Source organism: Emericellopsis atlantica, assembly GCF_019669845.1.
Source record: "Emericellopsis atlantica unplaced genomic scaffold F5Z01scaffold_5, whole genome shotgun sequence".
Lineage (NCBI taxonomy): Eukaryota > Fungi > Ascomycota > Sordariomycetes > Hypocreales > Bionectriaceae > Emericellopsis > Emericellopsis atlantica.
The window spans coordinates 256890-275173 of NW_025764707.1; the positions used below are offsets into that span (position 1 = coordinate 256890).

At 54.9% G+C, this 18284-nt stretch overlaps 9 protein-coding genes across 9 annotated transcripts; 5 read left to right on the top strand and 4 right to left on the bottom strand.

Annotated features, from left to right (window-relative positions):
- Nucleotides 1–497: 497 nt before the first annotated feature.
- Nucleotides 498–1919, top strand: F5Z01DRAFT_616979 (ATP-NAD kinase-like domain-containing protein; the record flags this gene model as incomplete). The annotated part of the gene is made up of 1 exon (XM_046260949.1): nt 498–1919. One exon carries the CDS (start codon nt 498–500, stop codon nt 1917–1919), a length of 1422 nt encoding a protein of 473 aa, XP_046120951.1.
- Nucleotides 1920–2119: 200 nt separating this feature from the next.
- F5Z01DRAFT_647434 (homeobox transcription factor) lies at nt 2120–4538 on the bottom strand. The gene is made up of 4 exons (XM_046262980.1): nt 4044–4538; nt 3881–3992; nt 3344–3810; nt 2120–3284 (listed from the first exon to the last, which is right to left on the bottom strand). The coding sequence occupies exons 1-4, from the start codon at nt 4229–4231 to the stop codon at nt 2369–2371; spliced, it is 1683 nt and encodes a 560-aa protein (XP_046120952.1). The 5' UTR covers nt 4232–4538; the 3' UTR covers nt 2120–2368.
- Nucleotides 4539–5791: 1253 nt separating this feature from the next.
- Nucleotides 5792–6739, bottom strand: F5Z01DRAFT_633804 (GTP-binding nuclear protein GSP1/Ran; the record flags this gene model as incomplete). The annotated part of the gene is made up of 5 exons (XM_046261989.1): nt 5792–5923; nt 5971–6176; nt 6224–6377; nt 6447–6539; nt 6677–6739. 5 exons carry the CDS (start codon nt 6737–6739, stop codon nt 5792–5794), a joined length of 648 nt encoding a protein of 215 aa, XP_046120953.1.
- A 493-nt stretch (nt 6740–7232) lies between these two features.
- Nucleotides 7233–8826, bottom strand: F5Z01DRAFT_747897 (uncharacterized protein). The gene is made up of 5 exons (XM_046266974.1): nt 8682–8826; nt 8422–8619; nt 8014–8379; nt 7805–7945; nt 7233–7755 (listed from the first exon to the last, which is right to left on the bottom strand). Exons 2-5 carry the CDS (start codon nt 8578–8580, stop codon nt 7690–7692), a joined length of 732 nt encoding a protein of 243 aa, XP_046120954.1. The 5' UTR covers nt 8581–8619; nt 8682–8826; the 3' UTR covers nt 7233–7689.
- Nucleotides 8827–9092: 266 nt separating this feature from the next.
- F5Z01DRAFT_647453 (uncharacterized protein) lies at nt 9093–10541 on the bottom strand. The gene is made up of 4 exons (XM_046262981.1): nt 10183–10541; nt 10051–10123; nt 9673–10004; nt 9093–9626 (listed from the first exon to the last, which is right to left on the bottom strand). Exons 1-4 carry the CDS (start codon nt 10333–10335, stop codon nt 9483–9485), a joined length of 702 nt encoding a protein of 233 aa, XP_046120955.1. The 5' UTR covers nt 10336–10541; the 3' UTR covers nt 9093–9482.
- Nucleotides 10542–10737: 196 nt separating this feature from the next.
- Nucleotides 10738–12255, top strand: F5Z01DRAFT_633807 (uncharacterized protein; the record flags this gene model as incomplete). The annotated part of the gene is made up of 5 exons (XM_046261990.1): nt 10738–10841; nt 10894–10984; nt 11035–11199; nt 11256–11333; nt 11398–12255. The coding sequence occupies 5 exons, from the start codon at nt 10738–10740 to the stop codon at nt 12253–12255; spliced, it is 1296 nt and encodes a 431-aa protein (XP_046120956.1).
- A 906-nt stretch (nt 12256–13161) lies between these two features.
- F5Z01DRAFT_633808 (histone acetyltransferase subunit NuA4) lies at nt 13162–13824 on the top strand (the record flags this gene model as incomplete). Its single annotated transcript, XM_046261991.1, has 3 exons — nt 13162–13332; nt 13375–13584; nt 13633–13824. The coding sequence occupies 3 exons, from the start codon at nt 13162–13164 to the stop codon at nt 13822–13824; spliced, it is 573 nt and encodes a 190-aa protein (XP_046120957.1).
- Nucleotides 13825–14691: 867 nt separating this feature from the next.
- F5Z01DRAFT_448125 (Alpha/Beta hydrolase protein) lies at nt 14692–17407 on the top strand. The gene is made up of 5 exons (XM_046259819.1): nt 14692–15021; nt 15094–15296; nt 15347–16695; nt 16745–17064; nt 17132–17407. Exons 1-5 carry the CDS (start codon nt 14920–14922, stop codon nt 17252–17254), a joined length of 2097 nt encoding a protein of 698 aa, XP_046120958.1. The 5' UTR covers nt 14692–14919; the 3' UTR covers nt 17255–17407.
- A 209-nt stretch (nt 17408–17616) lies between these two features.
- F5Z01DRAFT_671483 (uncharacterized protein) lies at nt 17617–18270 on the top strand (the record flags this gene model as incomplete). Its single annotated transcript, XM_046264702.1, has 2 exons — nt 17617–18013; nt 18074–18270. The coding sequence occupies 2 exons, from the start codon at nt 17617–17619 to the stop codon at nt 18268–18270; spliced, it is 594 nt and encodes a 197-aa protein (XP_046120959.1).
- Between the last annotated feature and the right edge of the window lie 14 nt (nt 18271–18284).

The following is an 18284-nucleotide window of genomic DNA, read 5'->3' on the forward strand; positions in this document are numbered from 1 at the left end:
AAGCTGCGTCCCTTGGCACCAGCACCAGCACCAGCAGATCTCATCCATCACTCTCACACGGCGAATTAGATAAAGCCGCCGTCCTGCCCCAGCATCTCACGAACAACTATAGACAAGATCAGGCACATGACCCTTCTGGCGCCGTGACTCTGCCCTCGACTCGATCCAATGCCACCGCCTTGCGACTAGACACAGAGGCCCAGTCTGCGCGATATTCGGATACTCATAAGGACGGCGCCCCAGATACCACCACCACCACCAATACCACTTCACCCACCTCAGTCAACTCCGCAACATCTGCCTACTCTTCAGTCTCCTCCGCCGCTACCGCCGTCTCAGAGACGGAATCCGCGCTCAGCGACGATTCTGCGGCTGTGGAGGCATCTCAATTCCTCCACAAGACTCCCTCCCAGGCCTCTTTTCCATCTCAGGCCATTGTGAGGGCCCAGCCTCCTGTGTCTCGGAATAAGAAGCCCGAGGCTCTCTCGCTTATCAACATGGACTCAAATTACCAGCGTCATCATCCCATCCACACACATACTCGCCTCCCGTCTGCCTCTTCGGCGGCGGCCAGCGAGAGGTTGACCAATGCGCTCAACGACCTGGTGCTCTCCGGCAACGCAACGACACCACAGACGGCCATGATCAAGTCACCGTGCTTCTACCACACCAGGTTCGACGATGCCGTCAACATTGACAAGGTTCTGGAGGAGATTACGAATGATGAGTCCATGTCACATTGCAGGCTCGTGCAGACGGCCACCAGCGTGCGCGAGGTGTCAAAGCAACTACAGCGTCGACCTCTGAAGCGTGCTGTACGCAGCGTCATGATCGTCACCAAGGCGCGTGACAACCAGCTCGTCGTCCTCACCAGTGAGCTGACAAAATGGCTGCTGTCCACGCCTCGCTACGGCTCGGACCTCGGTTTCACCGTCTATGTCGACTCCAAGCTGCGCAACTCAAAACGCTTCGACAAGAAGGGCATTCTGAATCAGAACCCCCGCTTCGAGCACATGCTCAAGTTCTGGACCCCCGACATGTGCTGGAACCAGCCCGAGAAGTTCGATCTGGTGTTGACGCTTGGCGGTGACGGTACCGTCCTCTACACGTCCTGGCTCTTCCAACGCATCGTCCCGCCCGTCCTGTCCTTCAGCCTGGGCAGCCTCGGGTTCATGACGACCTTTGAGTTTGAGAAGTACAAGGAGCATCTCGATCGCGTGCTGGGCGACGCCGGCATGAAGATCAACCTCCGCATGCGCTTCACCTGCACCGTCTGGCGAGCTGGCTTGCTGGGAGACTCGCAAGAGGGCGAGCAGTTTGAGGTGCTCAACGAACTCGTCATTGACCGCGGGCCGTCTCCCTACGTGTCCAACCTCGAGCTCTACGGCGACGACGAGCTGCTCACCGTCGTCCAGGCCGACGGGTGCATCTTCTCCACGCCCACCGGATCCACGGCCTACTCCCTCTCCGCCGGTGGCTCGCTGGTGCACCCCGACATCCCCGCGATCCTCCTCACGCCCATCTGTCCCCACACCCTCTCTTTCCGCCCCATGGTTCTCTCCGACACAATGGCACTGCGGGTGGCCGTGCCCCGCGACTCGCGCGCGACAGCATACTGTGCCTTTGACGGCAAAGGCCGGATCGAGCTGCGGCAGGGTGACCATGTGACCATCACCGCCTCGCAGTATCCCTTCCCCACCGTCACGCGCACGGACAATGAGTGGTTCGACAGCGTCCGCCGCACCCTGCGATGGAACGTCCGCGCCGCCGCGCAGAAGCCCTTTGACAGCACGGCCGGGACGCCCGAGGATGAGGCGGACGACGACGTCTGGGACATTGACACAGACTCGGGCTTCTACGCCAGCGAGGAGGGCAGTGCTGCGGCCAGCCCCATACGCAAGCAGATGCTGGGGATGTAGAATTGCCGCCTGCTCTTGGATGATAATGATGTGGCATTGGGCTTGCATTTCGGATTAAAACGTCAGATTCACATACATACATACATACACACATAAGGGCGTTGGCAGAAGACCCGCCCAGTAGCATAGCGAATTGGTTTATAGGCACAAGAAACATACATACATTGCATGCAGGACGATCACTTCCGAGATTAGCTGGCGCTTTGGTATAAGTTCGTCATGACATTTCAGCTTCACATTCCAGAGCGCCTTGGGCCGGGTATATACAACCTCTCCAGTCCCGGCCCACGACGTCGTGGCCGTTAGAGTAAGGGAGATACAAAGAAGAATCCGCCTTATGCACAACCAAAAATTCCCAGAAACTCCCAGGCAAGTCCTTTTCTTCCCCCATGGAACCGACAAACATAGCTCGATTGAAAATCACCATGCACGAGTTTCTATCCGCCTTGTCATCGCCACGCGCCTTTGCTCAGTGACAGAAGTCCCGCAACGACATCCATCTGGTCCTTCTTGCTCGGGCTCACGCTGCTGCGCGACATGAACCGCTCCACCTCTGGATCCTCGCCATCCTGGAAGATCTCGACGACCTGCGAGTGCTTGCCCCGTCTCACAGGCGCGGTGCTCGCACGATGATTCAGCATTGTCGCCCCGCCTTTCGCATCTTCTAGCACACGTCGGCTCTTGGTGGTCGTGGTCGTCGTGGTCGTGGTCGTGGTCGTGGCGGAGGGAAGGGGTCGTCTGCGTGGGTGCTGCTCGAGTCGCGGATTGCCGTCCTCATCCGGGCTCAAGTTCTCCTTGTCCGAGTCTATCGCGGAAACCACGGACATGGTACTGCCAGGCGGCTTCGTGTTGCCGCTGCCGCCGAGCTTGGCGATGCTTGACGTTGTGCGACTCAACTTGGTCCTCTTGGCCTGCTGGAGTGGCCCCTTGAGGGACGAGTTCCTCTTGTTCCCGTTGCTTGGTTGCAGCGCACTGCTGCTGGTCGACCTGATCAGGCTGATGGACGCGGCAGCCGAGCCAATGGACTCGTGCTCGGCCATCTTTGTGAGCTCGTCGCGCGTCTCGCTCGTCGCACAGCTTTCCCACGCAGAGGCATTGCGCGAGCGGCCGCGTTGGAGGCGAGGCGCGCTGAGCTGTGGGAGGATGGACGACAGAGGCGGCAGGCTGGGACGCGTGGTGTACGCGCTCTGGCTGCGCTGCAGAGCTGGCTGCAAAGGTGACCTCTCCTGTGAAGTGTTGCGTTGCTGCTCAGCACCGTGAGGGATGAGCTCTGCTTTCCCGTCCAACGAGAAGGACAGGCGGACCTGCGAGGCGCTGCCGCTATACAAATGCGGAGCGTTCGGGCTGCTGTTGGCATTGTCCATTCTGAGGATTCATTGTCAGTGTCTGCGCGAGGCATCACGCGTGGTGGGCCAAGAACGTACCGAAACGAGAAGCTCTCGTACCCGCCAGATGTCTGCGATGAGGGTGCAGAGAAGGAACCGCCTTCCCTCCTACGGTTGGCCAGGTATCCAACGTTAGGTAACGAGCTCGAGGGGCCGAAGCTTGCGGAGAAGCTCTCCTGGGGTGGCAGCTTAGGACGAGGGTACGCTGCTGCGTCTGAACAGCTCCGCACGTGGCTCGTGTGCTGGTCGTCCGCGGCGGGGGAGGGCAGCGCCGCCGGCGGCACGAAAGCGTTCTGGCCTGCCGGCGAGCCACCGTCGGGCGTAGCTACCGCATCCACGACCGGGTCCGTGACCGCAAAGGGACCCTGGACAACTTTCAGCGGACTGACGTCGAGGTTCTCCCCGCCAATCGGACGGATGCCGCTGTACTGCAGACTCGCGAGCTCGGCTTGTGTGAGCGGCTTGGACTTTCTCCTGTCGTTCTGTCGTCGGTTCTGGAACCAAACCTGGCCGGCAGGTTAGCGACGCGTTCGAGTCCTGCTACCATTGGTAGGCTCAATGATGGGGAACACATGCCTGGATCTCCTTCTCCGTCATTTCCGTCTGTCGACATAGCTCCATCCGTGCTGTCTTATCAGGTTTCGAATTGGAGCGATACGTCGACTCGAGAATGGCCCTGTCGCGTTGACTATCCTCCACGTCAGCCATTGAACCTCCCCCACGTTGACGCGTATAGTACCTGGTACGCTTCCGGCGCGAGCGTGGATGCTTGTCTTCGCTGTCGATCGAGGAGATGGACGTGTCTGGGTCCAGTGAGAGGAGAGAATCATCATTGGCCACGGTGCTCGACTGCGAGAGGGATGTGTCGGCCGGGTCAGAGTTCATTGTTGGTGAGGCAGCGCGTTGGAGGTCGGGTGTGGTAGACATGGCGTCGCTGAGCAGCTAACAGTATAGCGAAACAAGACGGACGATAGAGAGCGTGTTGATCACCGTGCAACGGGACCTTGGTGACATGTATATAGCAAGGAGAGAGAAACGACACGCGATAGATGTTAAAGACAGTGGCGGAGGTGGAGCAGCGAGCGCGTGCGGACAGAGAGAGGACTGGAGAGGAAGATGCCGTCAGTGCGTGCGGCATCCCAAGACTGGATATAGACAAAAAGGTGGGAGGTGTTGGGGGTGCTGGTCGTTCATGGCATGACATGACAGGGGTAGCCGCGTCGTTCAATCACGTCGCGCGTTGAGAAGTGGATGTTGCCCGATGAGGAAATACATCAACACGGTTGCTAGGCCCAGCACGCCTGCAACAATACACCGCTTATCGTACCCGCTTTAACACACCGGGCGCTGCTGGCACCTTTCTTGTCACGCTGACCAGGGTTGTGAGAGCTTCTCCAAACGTCACACGAGCCACAGCCGTCTTCATCACGCAGTGGTCCTCGCCGCGTCGACAAGACTCAGAACGTCGCTACTAGATAAATGTCAGGTCAAGTGCTGCTGTCCCGGACTCCGTGTCCTGGCAAATGCGCAGGTAAGCCATGTCGCGCTACTCCAGGCGCGAGGCGCGTGCCTCCAGTCTCTCTCGGTAGACCCCTGCCACCGACTTTGGCATCGCGAGGCCCCAGCCTACCTGCAGCAGCGCACTGGCACTTGGCCCACTCCAAGACGAACGCGCAGACGCGTTGAGTTCTTCCAGCGGCTGGGCCAGCGCCAGGCTTTGAATGGGTTTCATCATCCATGGATCCTCATCTTCTTCTGCCAAGCTGCCAGCTTTGATTGCCCGCCCACACCAGTCCACGATCATGTATTGACCCGGCCAATTCTCCTTTCCTGAGGTGACACTGTGTACACGAAATAACGAGTCTGTAAGTATGCGTTGCGTTGTCATTTGCATTGGACCCTCTTGAGCCTAATGATTAGTTGCGAGCGCGTTGTCAGTTTGTTCGTCGTAGCATGCTGCTCAAACGACAAGACATGGGAACCTCATAACATTCAGAGCACCACCGCACACTATGTCACCCGCCAGTAGACATGCACCAAGTCGCAAGTGAACTGCTGTAGTATCAAGTGCCTTATACATCATCAAATCTTGTCCAAATCTACTACAGAACTGGTCCTGGTACCACATCCGAACGAATCACACACTGCTGCAGGGTAGCCATCGGACACAACATCACATCACATCGAGTAATGCATCCGTACTTTGGCCCGATTCGCGACAAAGGGAATCGATTGTCGTCATAATTCAAGTCTAGCTAGAAATTGCTGCGTCACGCAGCGTGCGCTCGTGGCATACCCCGAAGAAAGGGTCCCACCCAATCTAAGCTCGCCTTCACGTAAACCTCAGAACCCCGATGCCTAATGTCATAAATGGTCGTCCCGTAAGCCAAGAATGAACTGGGCCTCCTCCAGGCGGACCAGACTCATGACTCATCCTCATCATATTGGACTCTTTTCCTCCAGAGTCCTTGCACGTCCGCTCATCCTTTACAAATCGTCGTCGTCCTCGTCGGGCAGGGGCATCTCCGTGGCCTTGGCCATCTCCTGGCGGTACTCCTCCAGGAGCTTCTCGTCAACCTGCACCTCGGGAGGAGCCAGAGCGACACCAGCGACGAACTCCTGTATGGGGTTAGCATCTTGACTTGACGTTCGAGCGGGGAACTTACCAGCTGGGGGTTGCCGACGAGCTTGCGGGCGAGCCAGAGGAAGGGCTTCTCGAAGTTGTAGTTCGACTTGGCAGAGATGTCGTAGTACTGGAGGTTCTTCTTGCGGTGGAAGGTGATGGTCTTGGCCTTGACCTTGCGCTCCTTCACATCGACCTTGTTACCGCAGAGGACAATGGGGATGTTTTCGCAGACACGGACGAGATCACCTGCCATGGTCAGACGCTGCTGTGAAAATGCTCACTGTAGTACTCACGGTGCCAGTTGGGGACGTTCTTGTAGGTGATGCGCGAGGTGACGTCGAACATGATGATACCGCACTGGCCGTTGATGTAGTAGCCGTCGCGGAGACCACCAAACTTCTCCTGACCGGCAGTGTCCCAGACATCGAACTGGATCTGACCAAAGTTCTAGAGAGTCATTAGCATCGAGCCATGTGGGCGAGGGCGAAACTCGCGGTAGTGGGGTAGACAACGTACGGTGGTGAAGCCAAGAGGGTGAACTTCGACACCCAGGGTGGCCAGGTACTTCTTCTCGAACTCACCAGTCAAGTGACGCTTGACAAAGGTGGTCTATCAATCGTTAGCATCTATCGCCCTGTGACGAACATGTTGCGCATGCTTGAGCTCCATGAAGGCGGGGCATTATCGACGGGCCACCAGCGACAGCCAGAGCCGCCGAAACGCCTGAGCCCAGATGGGAATCATACCTTGCCAGTGCCACCATCGCCAACAAGCACAAGCTTGAAGGTGGGAACCTGCTGCTCAGCCATGGTTGTCGGTTCGGATGTTATCGAAAGGCGACGGGGATGGTTTGGTTGTGGATGTAAACAAGCGGGGTGCTAGAGGTGGATGCGGTCAGTTCCTGAACTTGATGGAAGATGCGGGATCGTGTCTTGATGGCTCAAGAGTGCGATTGCAATCGCTCGATGGGCTGAACCAGTCGTTCGCGGGTCGAGCGTACCTTGATTAGGAGATCGTGCAGCTTGTGAAAATCGCTGTGCAGTGTTGAAGGAGGATCCCAAAATCGGGCGAGGCGTGAGGTTTTTGGCGGGGACTACTTTTCTTTGGGCGCCCAGGGAAGGTGCTCTTTTATTATTAGATAAGCGAAAATTTCAGTCGCTGGGGGGATAGCGCTCATAATCAGCCACTGAGCAGGCATCTTTCAGACTAATGCACGTGACATTACTGGAGCTGTCCGCCATCAGGCGCTTGATGCCTTGAACCAGGCCCCTGGGGCAAACAACGTGTTACGTCACGCCACGGCCCGGTCACTACCTGCGTAACAAACGCAAGCTTTCAGTCTTCGCGAAGCAACATAGCAAAGTTCGGGCCCAATGCCAGTCATTGATTGATTGATTTTGGCTATAGGTACAAGTAAGCTTCGGTCATTGTTAGGTACTATAAATCAATCAACCATTGATAGGACATTAGACAAGAGCGTAGGGCTGCTGCAATAAGTAAAGCATCAGGTCACTGAATATGTACTAACGTATAACTAGGACAAGGCAGTACATTTGAAACGTATCACTCAACAAGTATATAGTGTGCCTATCAATACCGCTCAAAGATGCTGTCCCAATACTTAGAGCACATGTGGAATTCCCTTTTGGACTGTTTGATATCCTTCTTCTTCGAGTGTCACATCGCACCCGGCCAGGAAGGTCGGCAACATGGGTGGCAACAACTGGTCTACTAGGCGCTGTCCGTCTGCTTGAGGTTGCTAAAGGGTGCGGTGAGTTAACTTGATTGTCGCAGTGGAAACCTCATCCATGTGCATATGTGCGGCCTATTGAATCAAGTTAGACATGATGTTTCCAAGGCCAGGTTAGACTTACCTTTAGTTCTCGCGGTAGTTGGACGCACTGCTCCGATGACATTGGAGCACCGTCGTGCAAGAAACGGTAACTACCATCTGTGGCGGTGTTTCCGTGAAACTTCACGTGCGGCGCCATGTTCGACATCATGTCCATCATCGTCTGGAGATACGAACAGTTGGCTGTTTCCTCCATAACGGTAACTGCCATAGCGGCGCGAGACATTATACCACGGTGAGGATGGGTACACACTGCCATGGGAACGCCAGAGATAGTGGCTTGCTCGAGGGGCGTTCGTCTTGGGGATTTTCCTTCCAGTCGGCGACGAACCAATTGACCATGCCAGTGATATAGCTCTGCTTGTCACGATCGTTCCACTCCTCGTTCATACCTAGGTAGAACTCGGGGTACCAATACGCATTGGCGATGGGGATGCTGCGCGAGTTGAAGTGTTCTCCCTCCTTGTGGCAAGCAACGACAACCTTGATCTGCTCGGGGAACGTGTCGCTGAGCTTGGTATAGACCCTAAGCATCATCTGTCGGCTTTCGATTCCACGCTCTTGGCGAGCGTTTCTGACGGACTTCGACTTGCCATTCTAGCCTTTTGTGAGATGTAAGGCAGGGTCGGGGGCGAAGACGAGGCCAACTTCGAGGCATTCGGCGCCGTCGACGAGCGGCTCCTTCTCATTCGCTGATGAGAGGTCGGTATAGGCAGCCCAGGCTTTTGGTTGATACTCCGTTTCTGGCGGAGGTACGCGTGGGGGCATGGTGGTTTCGTCTTTGGGTTTGGGTGGCATCGAGGAACTGATGTTGGCGTACGACTATGCTGTCGATACCTGAGAGATGGGTTAGTATGACACGATGACTGGAATAGCCGCGCAGCTGCTGAGGTACCTACGAAGGACGCTCGCAATGCGATACGAGTCTAGAGTCTGAGGTCCTGAGCTGAAGGTCTGATGGCTTGATTTTGTGCAATATACGCAATACCGCGTGCGGAAGAGAAAGATGGCTGTGAAGAGAAAGATGGCTGTGAAGAGAAAGATGGCTGTGAAGAGAAAGATGGCTGTGAAGAGAAAGATGGCTGTGAAGAGAAAGATGGCTGTGCTAACTCGAGGTAGTGAGAGCGAAATGAAATGAGTGTTTGTTTACGTTTGTAAGTGAAAGAGTTCTGAGGACAGTGCCACAAGTAAAGAATTAGGTCTAATAGCTAGGGTTTTGTACAACAATAAGGGAAAACACGTGTCACTGAATACTCTAACTAGGATAAGACAATATTTTTAAAACGTATTACTCAATAAGTTCTAAGAACAGTGCCACAAGTAAAGGAATTAGGTCTAATAGCTAGGGTCTTATATAACAATAAGGCAAAACACGAGTCACTGAATACTCTAACTTAGATAAGACAATATATTCAAAACGTATCACTCAATAAGTATATAGTATGTCTACCAATAACGCTCAAAGATATTGTCTCAATACTTCCGAGCTCGAAACCTCGCCTAATAGCCGATTTTATTGACAAACTCATAAGCGCCTAAGCGAGAGGCAAGCTCACACATGCTAGAATTATGGCTGACGGCATCTGTTGTTTTACCTTGCGCGGAGATCAATTTAATAATAAGGTACGATGTTATTGTGTCCTCTTCTCGTATCTCCTTCTCCTCAGCATCGCTCATTCCGAACACCAGTCCAAACTACCTTAGATGGGGATAATATGGCACCCAAGGGTCCCGCGACCGCCCCAATCTCTTTTAGGCCGCAATGTCAAACGAAGCTCTTCCCATCTCTGATCACTCGTCTGCACCGACCCAAGCGACCGCGTCACGCGGATCACAATATCACTCTGACGATGGTTAGTGACAAGCCCGCACTGGGGTGAACACACATACCCCTTCGTTGGCCTGGACTACTTCCCCGACCTTGCGTAGGTTATCATGGTTTGACCGCTTCACCCACCCGAAGCTGCGGATCTCGTCATTGGGTTTCAGTCCCGCCGCTTCGGCAGGGCTGTTGGGCGCCACTGTGTTCACTCGGGCGAAGGTTGGGTCCAGTTGCTCGGGTATAGAATCCGGAAGAGGCTCGCTGGGGAGGCTCTCACCTGCCGCCGGTGCCGGTGCGTCGTTCAGGCTCGCGAAATGTTCATGAAGGTGCTTTTCAATGGATTTCATGATCTCCTTGTAATCATTCCGCAGTCGGATGATCTGTGCTCTCGTAGTTCGTACTACTTAGATTAGCTTTAGTTCTCCAACCAGGGAAGTAGATCATACTTTGGGCTACATCAATATCTGAACGTGGAAAGCCGTCCCTAGTGAGCAGAGCCGTCTCCATAGTAACCCCATGCTGGTAGAAGGATTAGCTCAAATTATAGAAACGAGAAGAACACCTGGAGCATGTCATACTGAGTCCAAAACTGATCCGAGAGTCCGGAGCTGGGCCTCTACGTCGTTCTTCTTGCATTGAAGCTGGTTGAAGCTCAAGTGGGTGGTGTTCCCATTTGTGGCCGCATCGCTGGTAGGCCCCGAAGGCACGGTCGGTGCGTGTAGGTTCTCCATCTTCAAATGAGAGCAAGCCTTGTTCGACAAGTTTTGGAGATAGCAGAGCAACTAAACACGGGGTTTGAGTGATGAATCTGTGGAAAAATGAAGCATGTGAGAAGGAAATCGATCATTTAGATCGTGAGCACTGCATGTAAGTGAGTAGGCGATTGTACGTACCGCGGGGTCCTCAGGGACGCGACTGCCACCAGTGCCTGTAAGTTGTGCACATGATTTAATGCAGGTGCAGAGCCGGCGCGGGCGATCAAGCATTAATTATCCGTATACACCAGATCCCCGACGTCACCTGGACCGGATTTTCTTCAACCTTTCAATCTAACATAACTTACCGCGCTCAACCACGCCCAGAAAGCGCGTACGCAGCACTATTAACGCGTCATCTCCCACAAGGCGCCCAATATGGCGTCAGGCGTCGATGCTCGGCTGCTGAAGTCGACCAAGTTCCCTACAGAGTTCAATCAGAAGGTGGACATGCAAAAGGTCAATATCCATGTCATCAAGAAGTCAGTCCCTCTCTGTTCTCATGGATGTTTCTGTGTGCTAACTTGACTGTAGATGGATCGCCAGCCGCATTTCCGAGATCCTGGGCAACGAAGACGACGTGATCATCGAGCTCTGCTTCGCCCTGATTGAGGGAGCGCGCAACGTAGGTTCCAATCACACACCGTGCCGGTACGCATCCGCTAACCATCGCAGCCCGATATCAAGTCTCTACAAATTCAGTTGACAGGGTTCCTCGAGAAGGACACTGCTACGTTCTGCAAAGAGCTCTGGAAGCTTCTTCTGAGTGCCCAGTCTAGTCCACAGGGTGTCCCCAAAGAGCTTCTCGAGGCTAAGAAGCTGGAGCTGATGCAAGAAAAGGTGAGTCAACATTCATCTTATACTGCTTGGACGCTCATTTCTGACGTTGCAAATAGGCAGATGCGGACCGTAGTGTCGACGACACCCGTCGCCGTCGCGACCAGGACGACCGCCGAGCCCGGGATTTCTCCGACGTGAGAGAGCGTGACCAACGAGATCGCGCCGACCGCGGCCGCGGCTTCAATAATCACCGTGGAGGACGTCGAGGGGATCGTGGATTTGACCGAGGAGGTCGTGGCCGTGGTGGCGGCTTTGGTCGCGACCGCTCCCGTTCGCCAGATGATCGATTTCGTCAACCCAGGGATACGTACCCTAGCGACAGATACGTGCCGCAGGGTCGTGGTGGAAGAGAAAGTGACCGTGGTCGCGGATCATTCCGGGGCCGTGATCGGGAGTCGGATCGAGGGCGTGATCGAAACATGGACCGGGGCCGCCCAAGATCGCTCTCCTCCAGATCATCTCGGGGAAGTCAAAGCTCGCGCAGTCGCAGTATTTCGAGAGGCAGCTCCAAAGCGGGACGAGCCAGGCGCTCACGGAAAAGATCTAGATCTAGATCTAGGTCCAGGTCGAGGTCCAGGTCGCCGCAACGCAGACGCGGAGCACAAACCGGAAGGAATCGCGACGGCCGCCTACGACGATCGCCATCCACATCGCCTGATCGACGTGGGCCATCGTCGAAGAGGCGCCGATACTCGTCATCTAGAAGCAGATCCGCCACTCCCCGACGCAGGCGCTCTCCGTCATCCTCTGGTTCTTCACGCAGCTACACGAGATCACGAAGCCGAAGTGAATGTCGCAGCCGCAGCCGCAGCCGCAGGTCTTACTCCAGCGACAGCAGACGATCACCATCGCCCCGGAGACGACGCCCGCGCAGCCAGAGCGTCTCCAGCCACGAATCTGGAGCAGAGAAGAGGACTGGGCGATCAAGGCGAGAGACGTCAGAGACGCGCGGGCCACGACGCAACAGTTCCTCGCCGCCGGGGTCACCATCATCACCACCCAAACATCGTAGCGGATAGGCTGATGTGTCCAAGGGTAGCCGTCATTCATTACTAGCACCATATCCCAGCGTGCAGTGGATAGAAACGAGGCCGAGGTTGGTACGACCTCGGGCAGGTGCCGAGCGAACAACTGTGTGGCATATGCTCTGATCAGGACTGACCACCAGCAGGAGCAGGCTTTCACATTGCAAAAAATGCGCCAATGTGCCCAAGGAGAAGCTCTCAAGGGATAAGACCATGAAATGCGATCCCCTGCTGGTGGATCATGGTGCACTGGTCGAGGCTAACAATGTCAGAAGGCCCGGTTCACTGCTTCTTTGCGACGCGCGCATACATGTTTGCGATACACGTATATCTCGTCCTCGTTCCGTCGTCTCGCAACGAATCGACCTCGCTGGACAGGTGAGAAATATCTTATTGCCCTCGCGGCGGTACGGTCTGCATCTTAGTTATCGCCCCTCAGGTTTCGGTACTCCAATAGCACAGAACAAGCATCGTTTGTATTATCGTGGCCTATACTCAGATAGATTAGGGGGAACTACGTAGCGGACACAAGTATTACTCCATACCTTGACATCCTCTCGCTAGTGGTAAAGCAACTTAGGGATTAGACTCAGTGCTCGCCCAGAGTTGCTTGCCAATACTTAAGCCTGGCTCTTTGTTTCTGTAAATGTGAGTACTCAAGATTACGAGCATTAATTACTTTCGTCTAGGCTAATACTAGCCGTACCGCACTAGGTAGAGTGACGAAGGGCTTTGGCCCCACAAAAATAGTTACTCAAGTACTAAAGGCTTGCGCGCATACTAACGTTAACTATCGCGACTGACGCAAGTGCCAGCGCACCCAACTTATTTCTATCTAGCATACAACCAAAAGCAAGCAAAATTCAATCGTCGGCGCGTGCTCATATTCCCGAAACTGCAAGCGAAACTGCGCGTCAAATCCCCTCCGGTGGCCGAGATGGCCGACAAGCAGCAGCAACAACAACAGGCTTCCGCAGCCACGCCTGCGACGACGAACGCCGTTCCAGCAGCCGCCGAAGACTCCCCTGCGACGATGGCGGAATACAAGAAATGCCTCCAGAGAGTTCGCGAGATGACCGAGCGTCGTAGGAGGACGGAGCGGCAACTCGTGGGTACCCCTCCTGTTTGACCTGTTGCGACGCAACGACAGCCGCTGACTTGTGCGCAGCAACAAATCGAGGAAGCGATCGCACAGAAAGAAGCCATCTATCTAGAGAGCACGCCGAGCGGAAACATCATTACGGGCTTTGATAATTACATGAAGGGGCAAAGCGGCGCGGCAGCCCAAAGACGGAAAACCGGCCCTCTGGAGCAGAACCGTGTGTTCTCCAGGTCCTCCATCTCATACAAGCCAAATACCGTACGCCTGGAAACCCTTTGGAACGCGACTGTACTAATAAAGGTCTAGGACGGCACGCCGGGATCGACGCCAGCCTCACACGCTCCCACACCCGTGTCCGGCTCGTTTAGCGGAACAGCCACGCCAACGACGGGAGGCGGAAACAGCAAGAAGAAGAAGAAGGCGGCCGAGGCAGAAGACAGCGAAGCAGACGTGCCACCGGCGAAGAAGAGGGTCAACCTTGGCGCATCCAGGAAGTAGAGCTCCGTGCCGGACTTGCCCAGCAACCTCTCCGTCGAACCACAAGGACGAGAGGCGGTGAATGCGGACAGGCATGGGGCCACAGTGGAGGATGGCACGAGGGATCCTGGTGATCGGCCACCAGACAGCTGGTATCGCAGGTGCATATCCCAGTGACTACATTCTCAGTTTCGACCAACCTTGCGGATGGGGATGGCTATCTCTCAGAAACACAGCAGCACCGTATCCTGCTGAGGTGGCATGCTTTTCGAGCGTCTGGTTTCGGCGTTCTGGATCGGGGGTCTAGGAAGGACAATGGCGTTCATGGGATTTTGTAATAGGTGTATCGTCGTGGCACGACAGACAACTGCGCGGGATGTGTGCATTTCGATGCTGCGCATGCACATCAGGGCTAATTTTGCCCGTCTGGGTACGAGAGGACAACACACAGGGTCACCGAACAAGCAAGCAATATGTCCGTGCGAGCATGTGAGCTGGAATTGTACCCTGGGAACCAACCTTGATATCAAGGCAAGAGAGATGATGCATGCACACAAACGGCTAAACCCAAAGAAAGCCAGCAAACCAAGATCGCCGTATACTGTATCTTGGGAACCACTATCAACAATACAAGGTTCTGCTTGAGGCCCCTCCCCCATCCAAAAGTCCCCATGAGGCAATCATTGTGCGGGGTCGGACAACTTGAGCTAGAAAACCCCCTCTGTTGGCGTCTCTTCAAGTCCAGAAAGGAGGGGAAGATGCTGTTGCAAGAGGGGGTGTTGTTCGAGTCGACGGCGCTCGCGAAGAGGGGAAGATAGGAATGGGACAAAGTATATATGTCATTTGCCAAAAGATCTCGGGCTTGACGGCAGGACACTTCTCCTCCTCTTCTTATAAGATTGAGGATACGCTCGCTCTCAAATTGCAAAGAGCTTTGCCTTCCTTCCGCTCCTCAATCGGTGCCTGTCGGTCTTCTCACGCTAAGCTTACCTTAAGCTAGGGTCGATGCGAGGACAGATCCCGGCTCATCCTGATTCTTGCATTACGATTGCCTAAAGCGGCAGTCTCGTCGACTTCTATTTGTGGCACGCGTACGCGGACGCATCTCCATTCAGCATGACCATCCAAGCATCCCATTTCACCCCAGAGGTGATGCTTTCGGCACCTCGACGGTCTCCAGGCATCCCCAATGCTTCAGGAAAGCTGCTACTTTACACGGTCAGTAATCGGTCATGTCCAGCGCTTTGATGGCTGTCTGCATAACATAGATAGATGTATTGACGCTCGCAGGTCTCAACGTACGACTTTACAAGCCACAGCAAGACTTCCCAGATCCGGGTGCTGAGCATTCCTGATGGCCACTCTCACTTGGTGTCCGAGGATGCTTCAGCCTACGACCCAGTCTGGATTGGCGAGGAGGAAATCACCTATTTCAAGCCGAATGAGCGTGGCTGTACTGCTTTGGTGAATCAGAATGTTTTCCAGGCAGCTGAGTATGCAACTCGCTTCGAATGCACCATGAGTGCACGACTGACAGTTGCAGATCCGCAGAGATGGTCCAGTTCTTTGCTGGTAGTCTTGCCAATGCCAAAGCGAAGAGACTGGATAATGGCAACGTGTACTTCTGCTGCTCAGCTCCGACGACCCCCAAGGGCGAGCTTTACTGGCCAGCTGCCGAGCCGAAGAAACACTCTTCTGCCAAAATCTACACGTCTCTCTTTGTCCGACACTGGGATACCTGGGCGTCCGAGAACGAGAACTCGCTGTGGTTTGGCGAGCTGGCCAAGCGGGATGGGAAGTGGGCGTTTGAGAGCCCAGGACTGACCAACCTGCTGGCCAACACTGGCCTCAGCAGTCCTATTCCGCCCTTTGGCGGCACTGGCGACTTTGACATTTCCAAAGATGGCATCGTCTTTGTAGCCAAGGACCCAAAGTTGAACCCTGCAAGATACACCAAATCCGACCTGTACTACATCCCCTTAGAAAACGGTGCTGCCTCCAAGGGCAAGGGGCCTCAGATGATCAAGACGCAGGGCCTGCGGGGCTATAGCATGTCACCAGTATTCTCTCGAGATGGTAAGAAGGTGGCCTTCACCCGCATGAAGTCGGACCAGTATGAAGCAGACAGGCCAAGGCTACTCGTCGTCACAAACATCTCCGACTTGGACTCCGTTGAGGAGTTTGCAGAGTCAAAGGAAACTGCGCAATGGCGGCCAGACTCGGTAGTCTGGGGCAAAGACGATCAGGTGATCGTCGCAGCCGAGAGGCACGGACGCGTATCACTGTGGGAGCTGTCGGCGCGATCGCTGAAGGAGGGCAAGTCGAAAGCCCTCTTCCAACAGGGCAGTGTGTCGGACGCCAAGTTCTTGGGAGACACGTCAACGCTCCTGGTCACCTCCAGGTCGCGGATCGAGAATTCTTGTTACTCGATCCTGAACACGCAAGACGGATCGGTGCGGGAACTATCCTCGAGCTCCAAGCGTGGAAAGTCTTTCGGGCTCAGCAGAGATCAGTGCTCGGAGCTTTGGTACAAGGGCGCTGCGGGCTACGACGTCCACGCCCTCGTCATGACCCCTTCAAACTTTGACAAGTCAAAGACTTATCCATTGGCTTTTCTGATCCACGGTGGCCCGCAGTCAGCGTGGATGGACGACTGGAGCACTCGATGGAACCCTGCCGTGTTCGCGGAGCAAGGCTACGTCGTGGTGTGCCCCAATCCGACGGGCAGCACGGGTTACGGCCAGGATCATGTCGATGCGATCACGGAGAATTGGGGCGGAACTCCGTACGAGGATCTCGTGAAATGCTTCGATCATCTAGAGAAAGAGGTCAGCTACGTTGACACCAAGAACGCAGTTGCCTTGGGAGGGTCGTATGGAGGATATATGATCAGTACGTCCCACTGCCTATTGTAGTATCGGCGTCATACTGACTGTTGCAGATTGGATACAAGGGCATGACCTTGGCCGCAAGTTCAAGGCCCTCGTCTGCCACGACGGCATTTTCTCGACACTGAACCAGTGGGCTACCGAAGAGCTCTTCTTCACCGAACACGACTTTGGCGGCACGTTGTGGGACAATAGGAAGGCATATGAGAAATGGGACCCTGCCAATCATACTGGTCAATGGCAGACGCCCACGCTCATCATCCACAGCGAACTCGACTATCGTCTGCCCATATCGGAGGGGTTGGCCATGTTCAATGTCTTGCAGGCGCGCAAAGTGCCCAGCAAACTTTTGATGTTCCCTGACGAGAACCATGTAAGTTCCGGCGGATATTTATGTCTGACAGTACCGTACTATGCACATACTGACAGCAGATTCGCAGTGGGTTTTGAAGCCAGAGAACTCATTGGTGTGGCACCGGGAAGTCCTGAACTGGATCAATCATTACAGCGGCATTGCCAAGGATGCTGCTTTGGAGGCGGAATTCGAGAAGATGCATGTATGATAGAGGAGAGAGTGTCTTGATGTGAATGTTATGGGGACGTCGGATAGTTGACCACCGCATGAGGTCTTCCGTCTTCTTGGACAGCACAGTGTATAATCAGACAACACTGTGTGCGCGCACACGGTTCGCAGCCTTTCGAGTTGGAGACCCTGAGCCCTGAGCTTCAACAACTCATCAGCGCTTCTTTCCATTCACCAAGACATTAATCAACCAAGCTTGACCGGGTGAGCCGGGCTCCTCGTCGCGCTGCCCCAGTCACTTGAAGATGCTTCATCAATCCATCGTTCCATCAACCACAGGACGCTCCCGAGTCTGAACCTGCGAAACCCACCCATCAACGCAACGAACAGACCACGTCCAAGATGCCGTCCCCGACTACGCTATTTCACGCGTTCCTTCGACCCTCTATACTCCAGATCCTTCGCGCGACAGGATATCACGGCACCTCGCCTGCAGTGCTCGACGCCATCACGGATCTTGCGGCGCGCTACCTGTCCCTCCTGTGCGAGAAGACGGCCGGGCATGCGGTTCACAATCATGGCGACGCAGGCGACTATAGCATTGTCGAAGTGCGCCTTGCGCTTCAGGACCTGGGCGCCATGCTACCGGAAAAGTCGCTCGCTGAGCAGGAATGGAGGGGCGAGGAGGACCTACGAGGCGTCGAGGAATTTGTCAATTGGTTCAGCGGTGATCGCATGAAGGAGATCATGGACTTTGCCAAAGGGGACATGGAGTCTGACGAAATGGACTATCTGAGTGGTAAGTGGCCTGTATATCATAGAGGGCACGAACCAAAGCTGGACGACTAACCGAGACTAGCTCTGAAGAAACGGCATAACAAAACGGACGATGGAAAGTTCCAAGGCACCATCCTTGGCAAGCCCGCCGACCACGAGAACGAAATTGAGATCGAGGGCGGCGGCGGCGCGCTCAAGACGATAGAGGACTGGATCTCGCAGCGCACAGGACGCACAAAGGTCGAGGACGAGGTAGTAGGGGACATGGACCTCGCATAGGCTCAATACTCAAA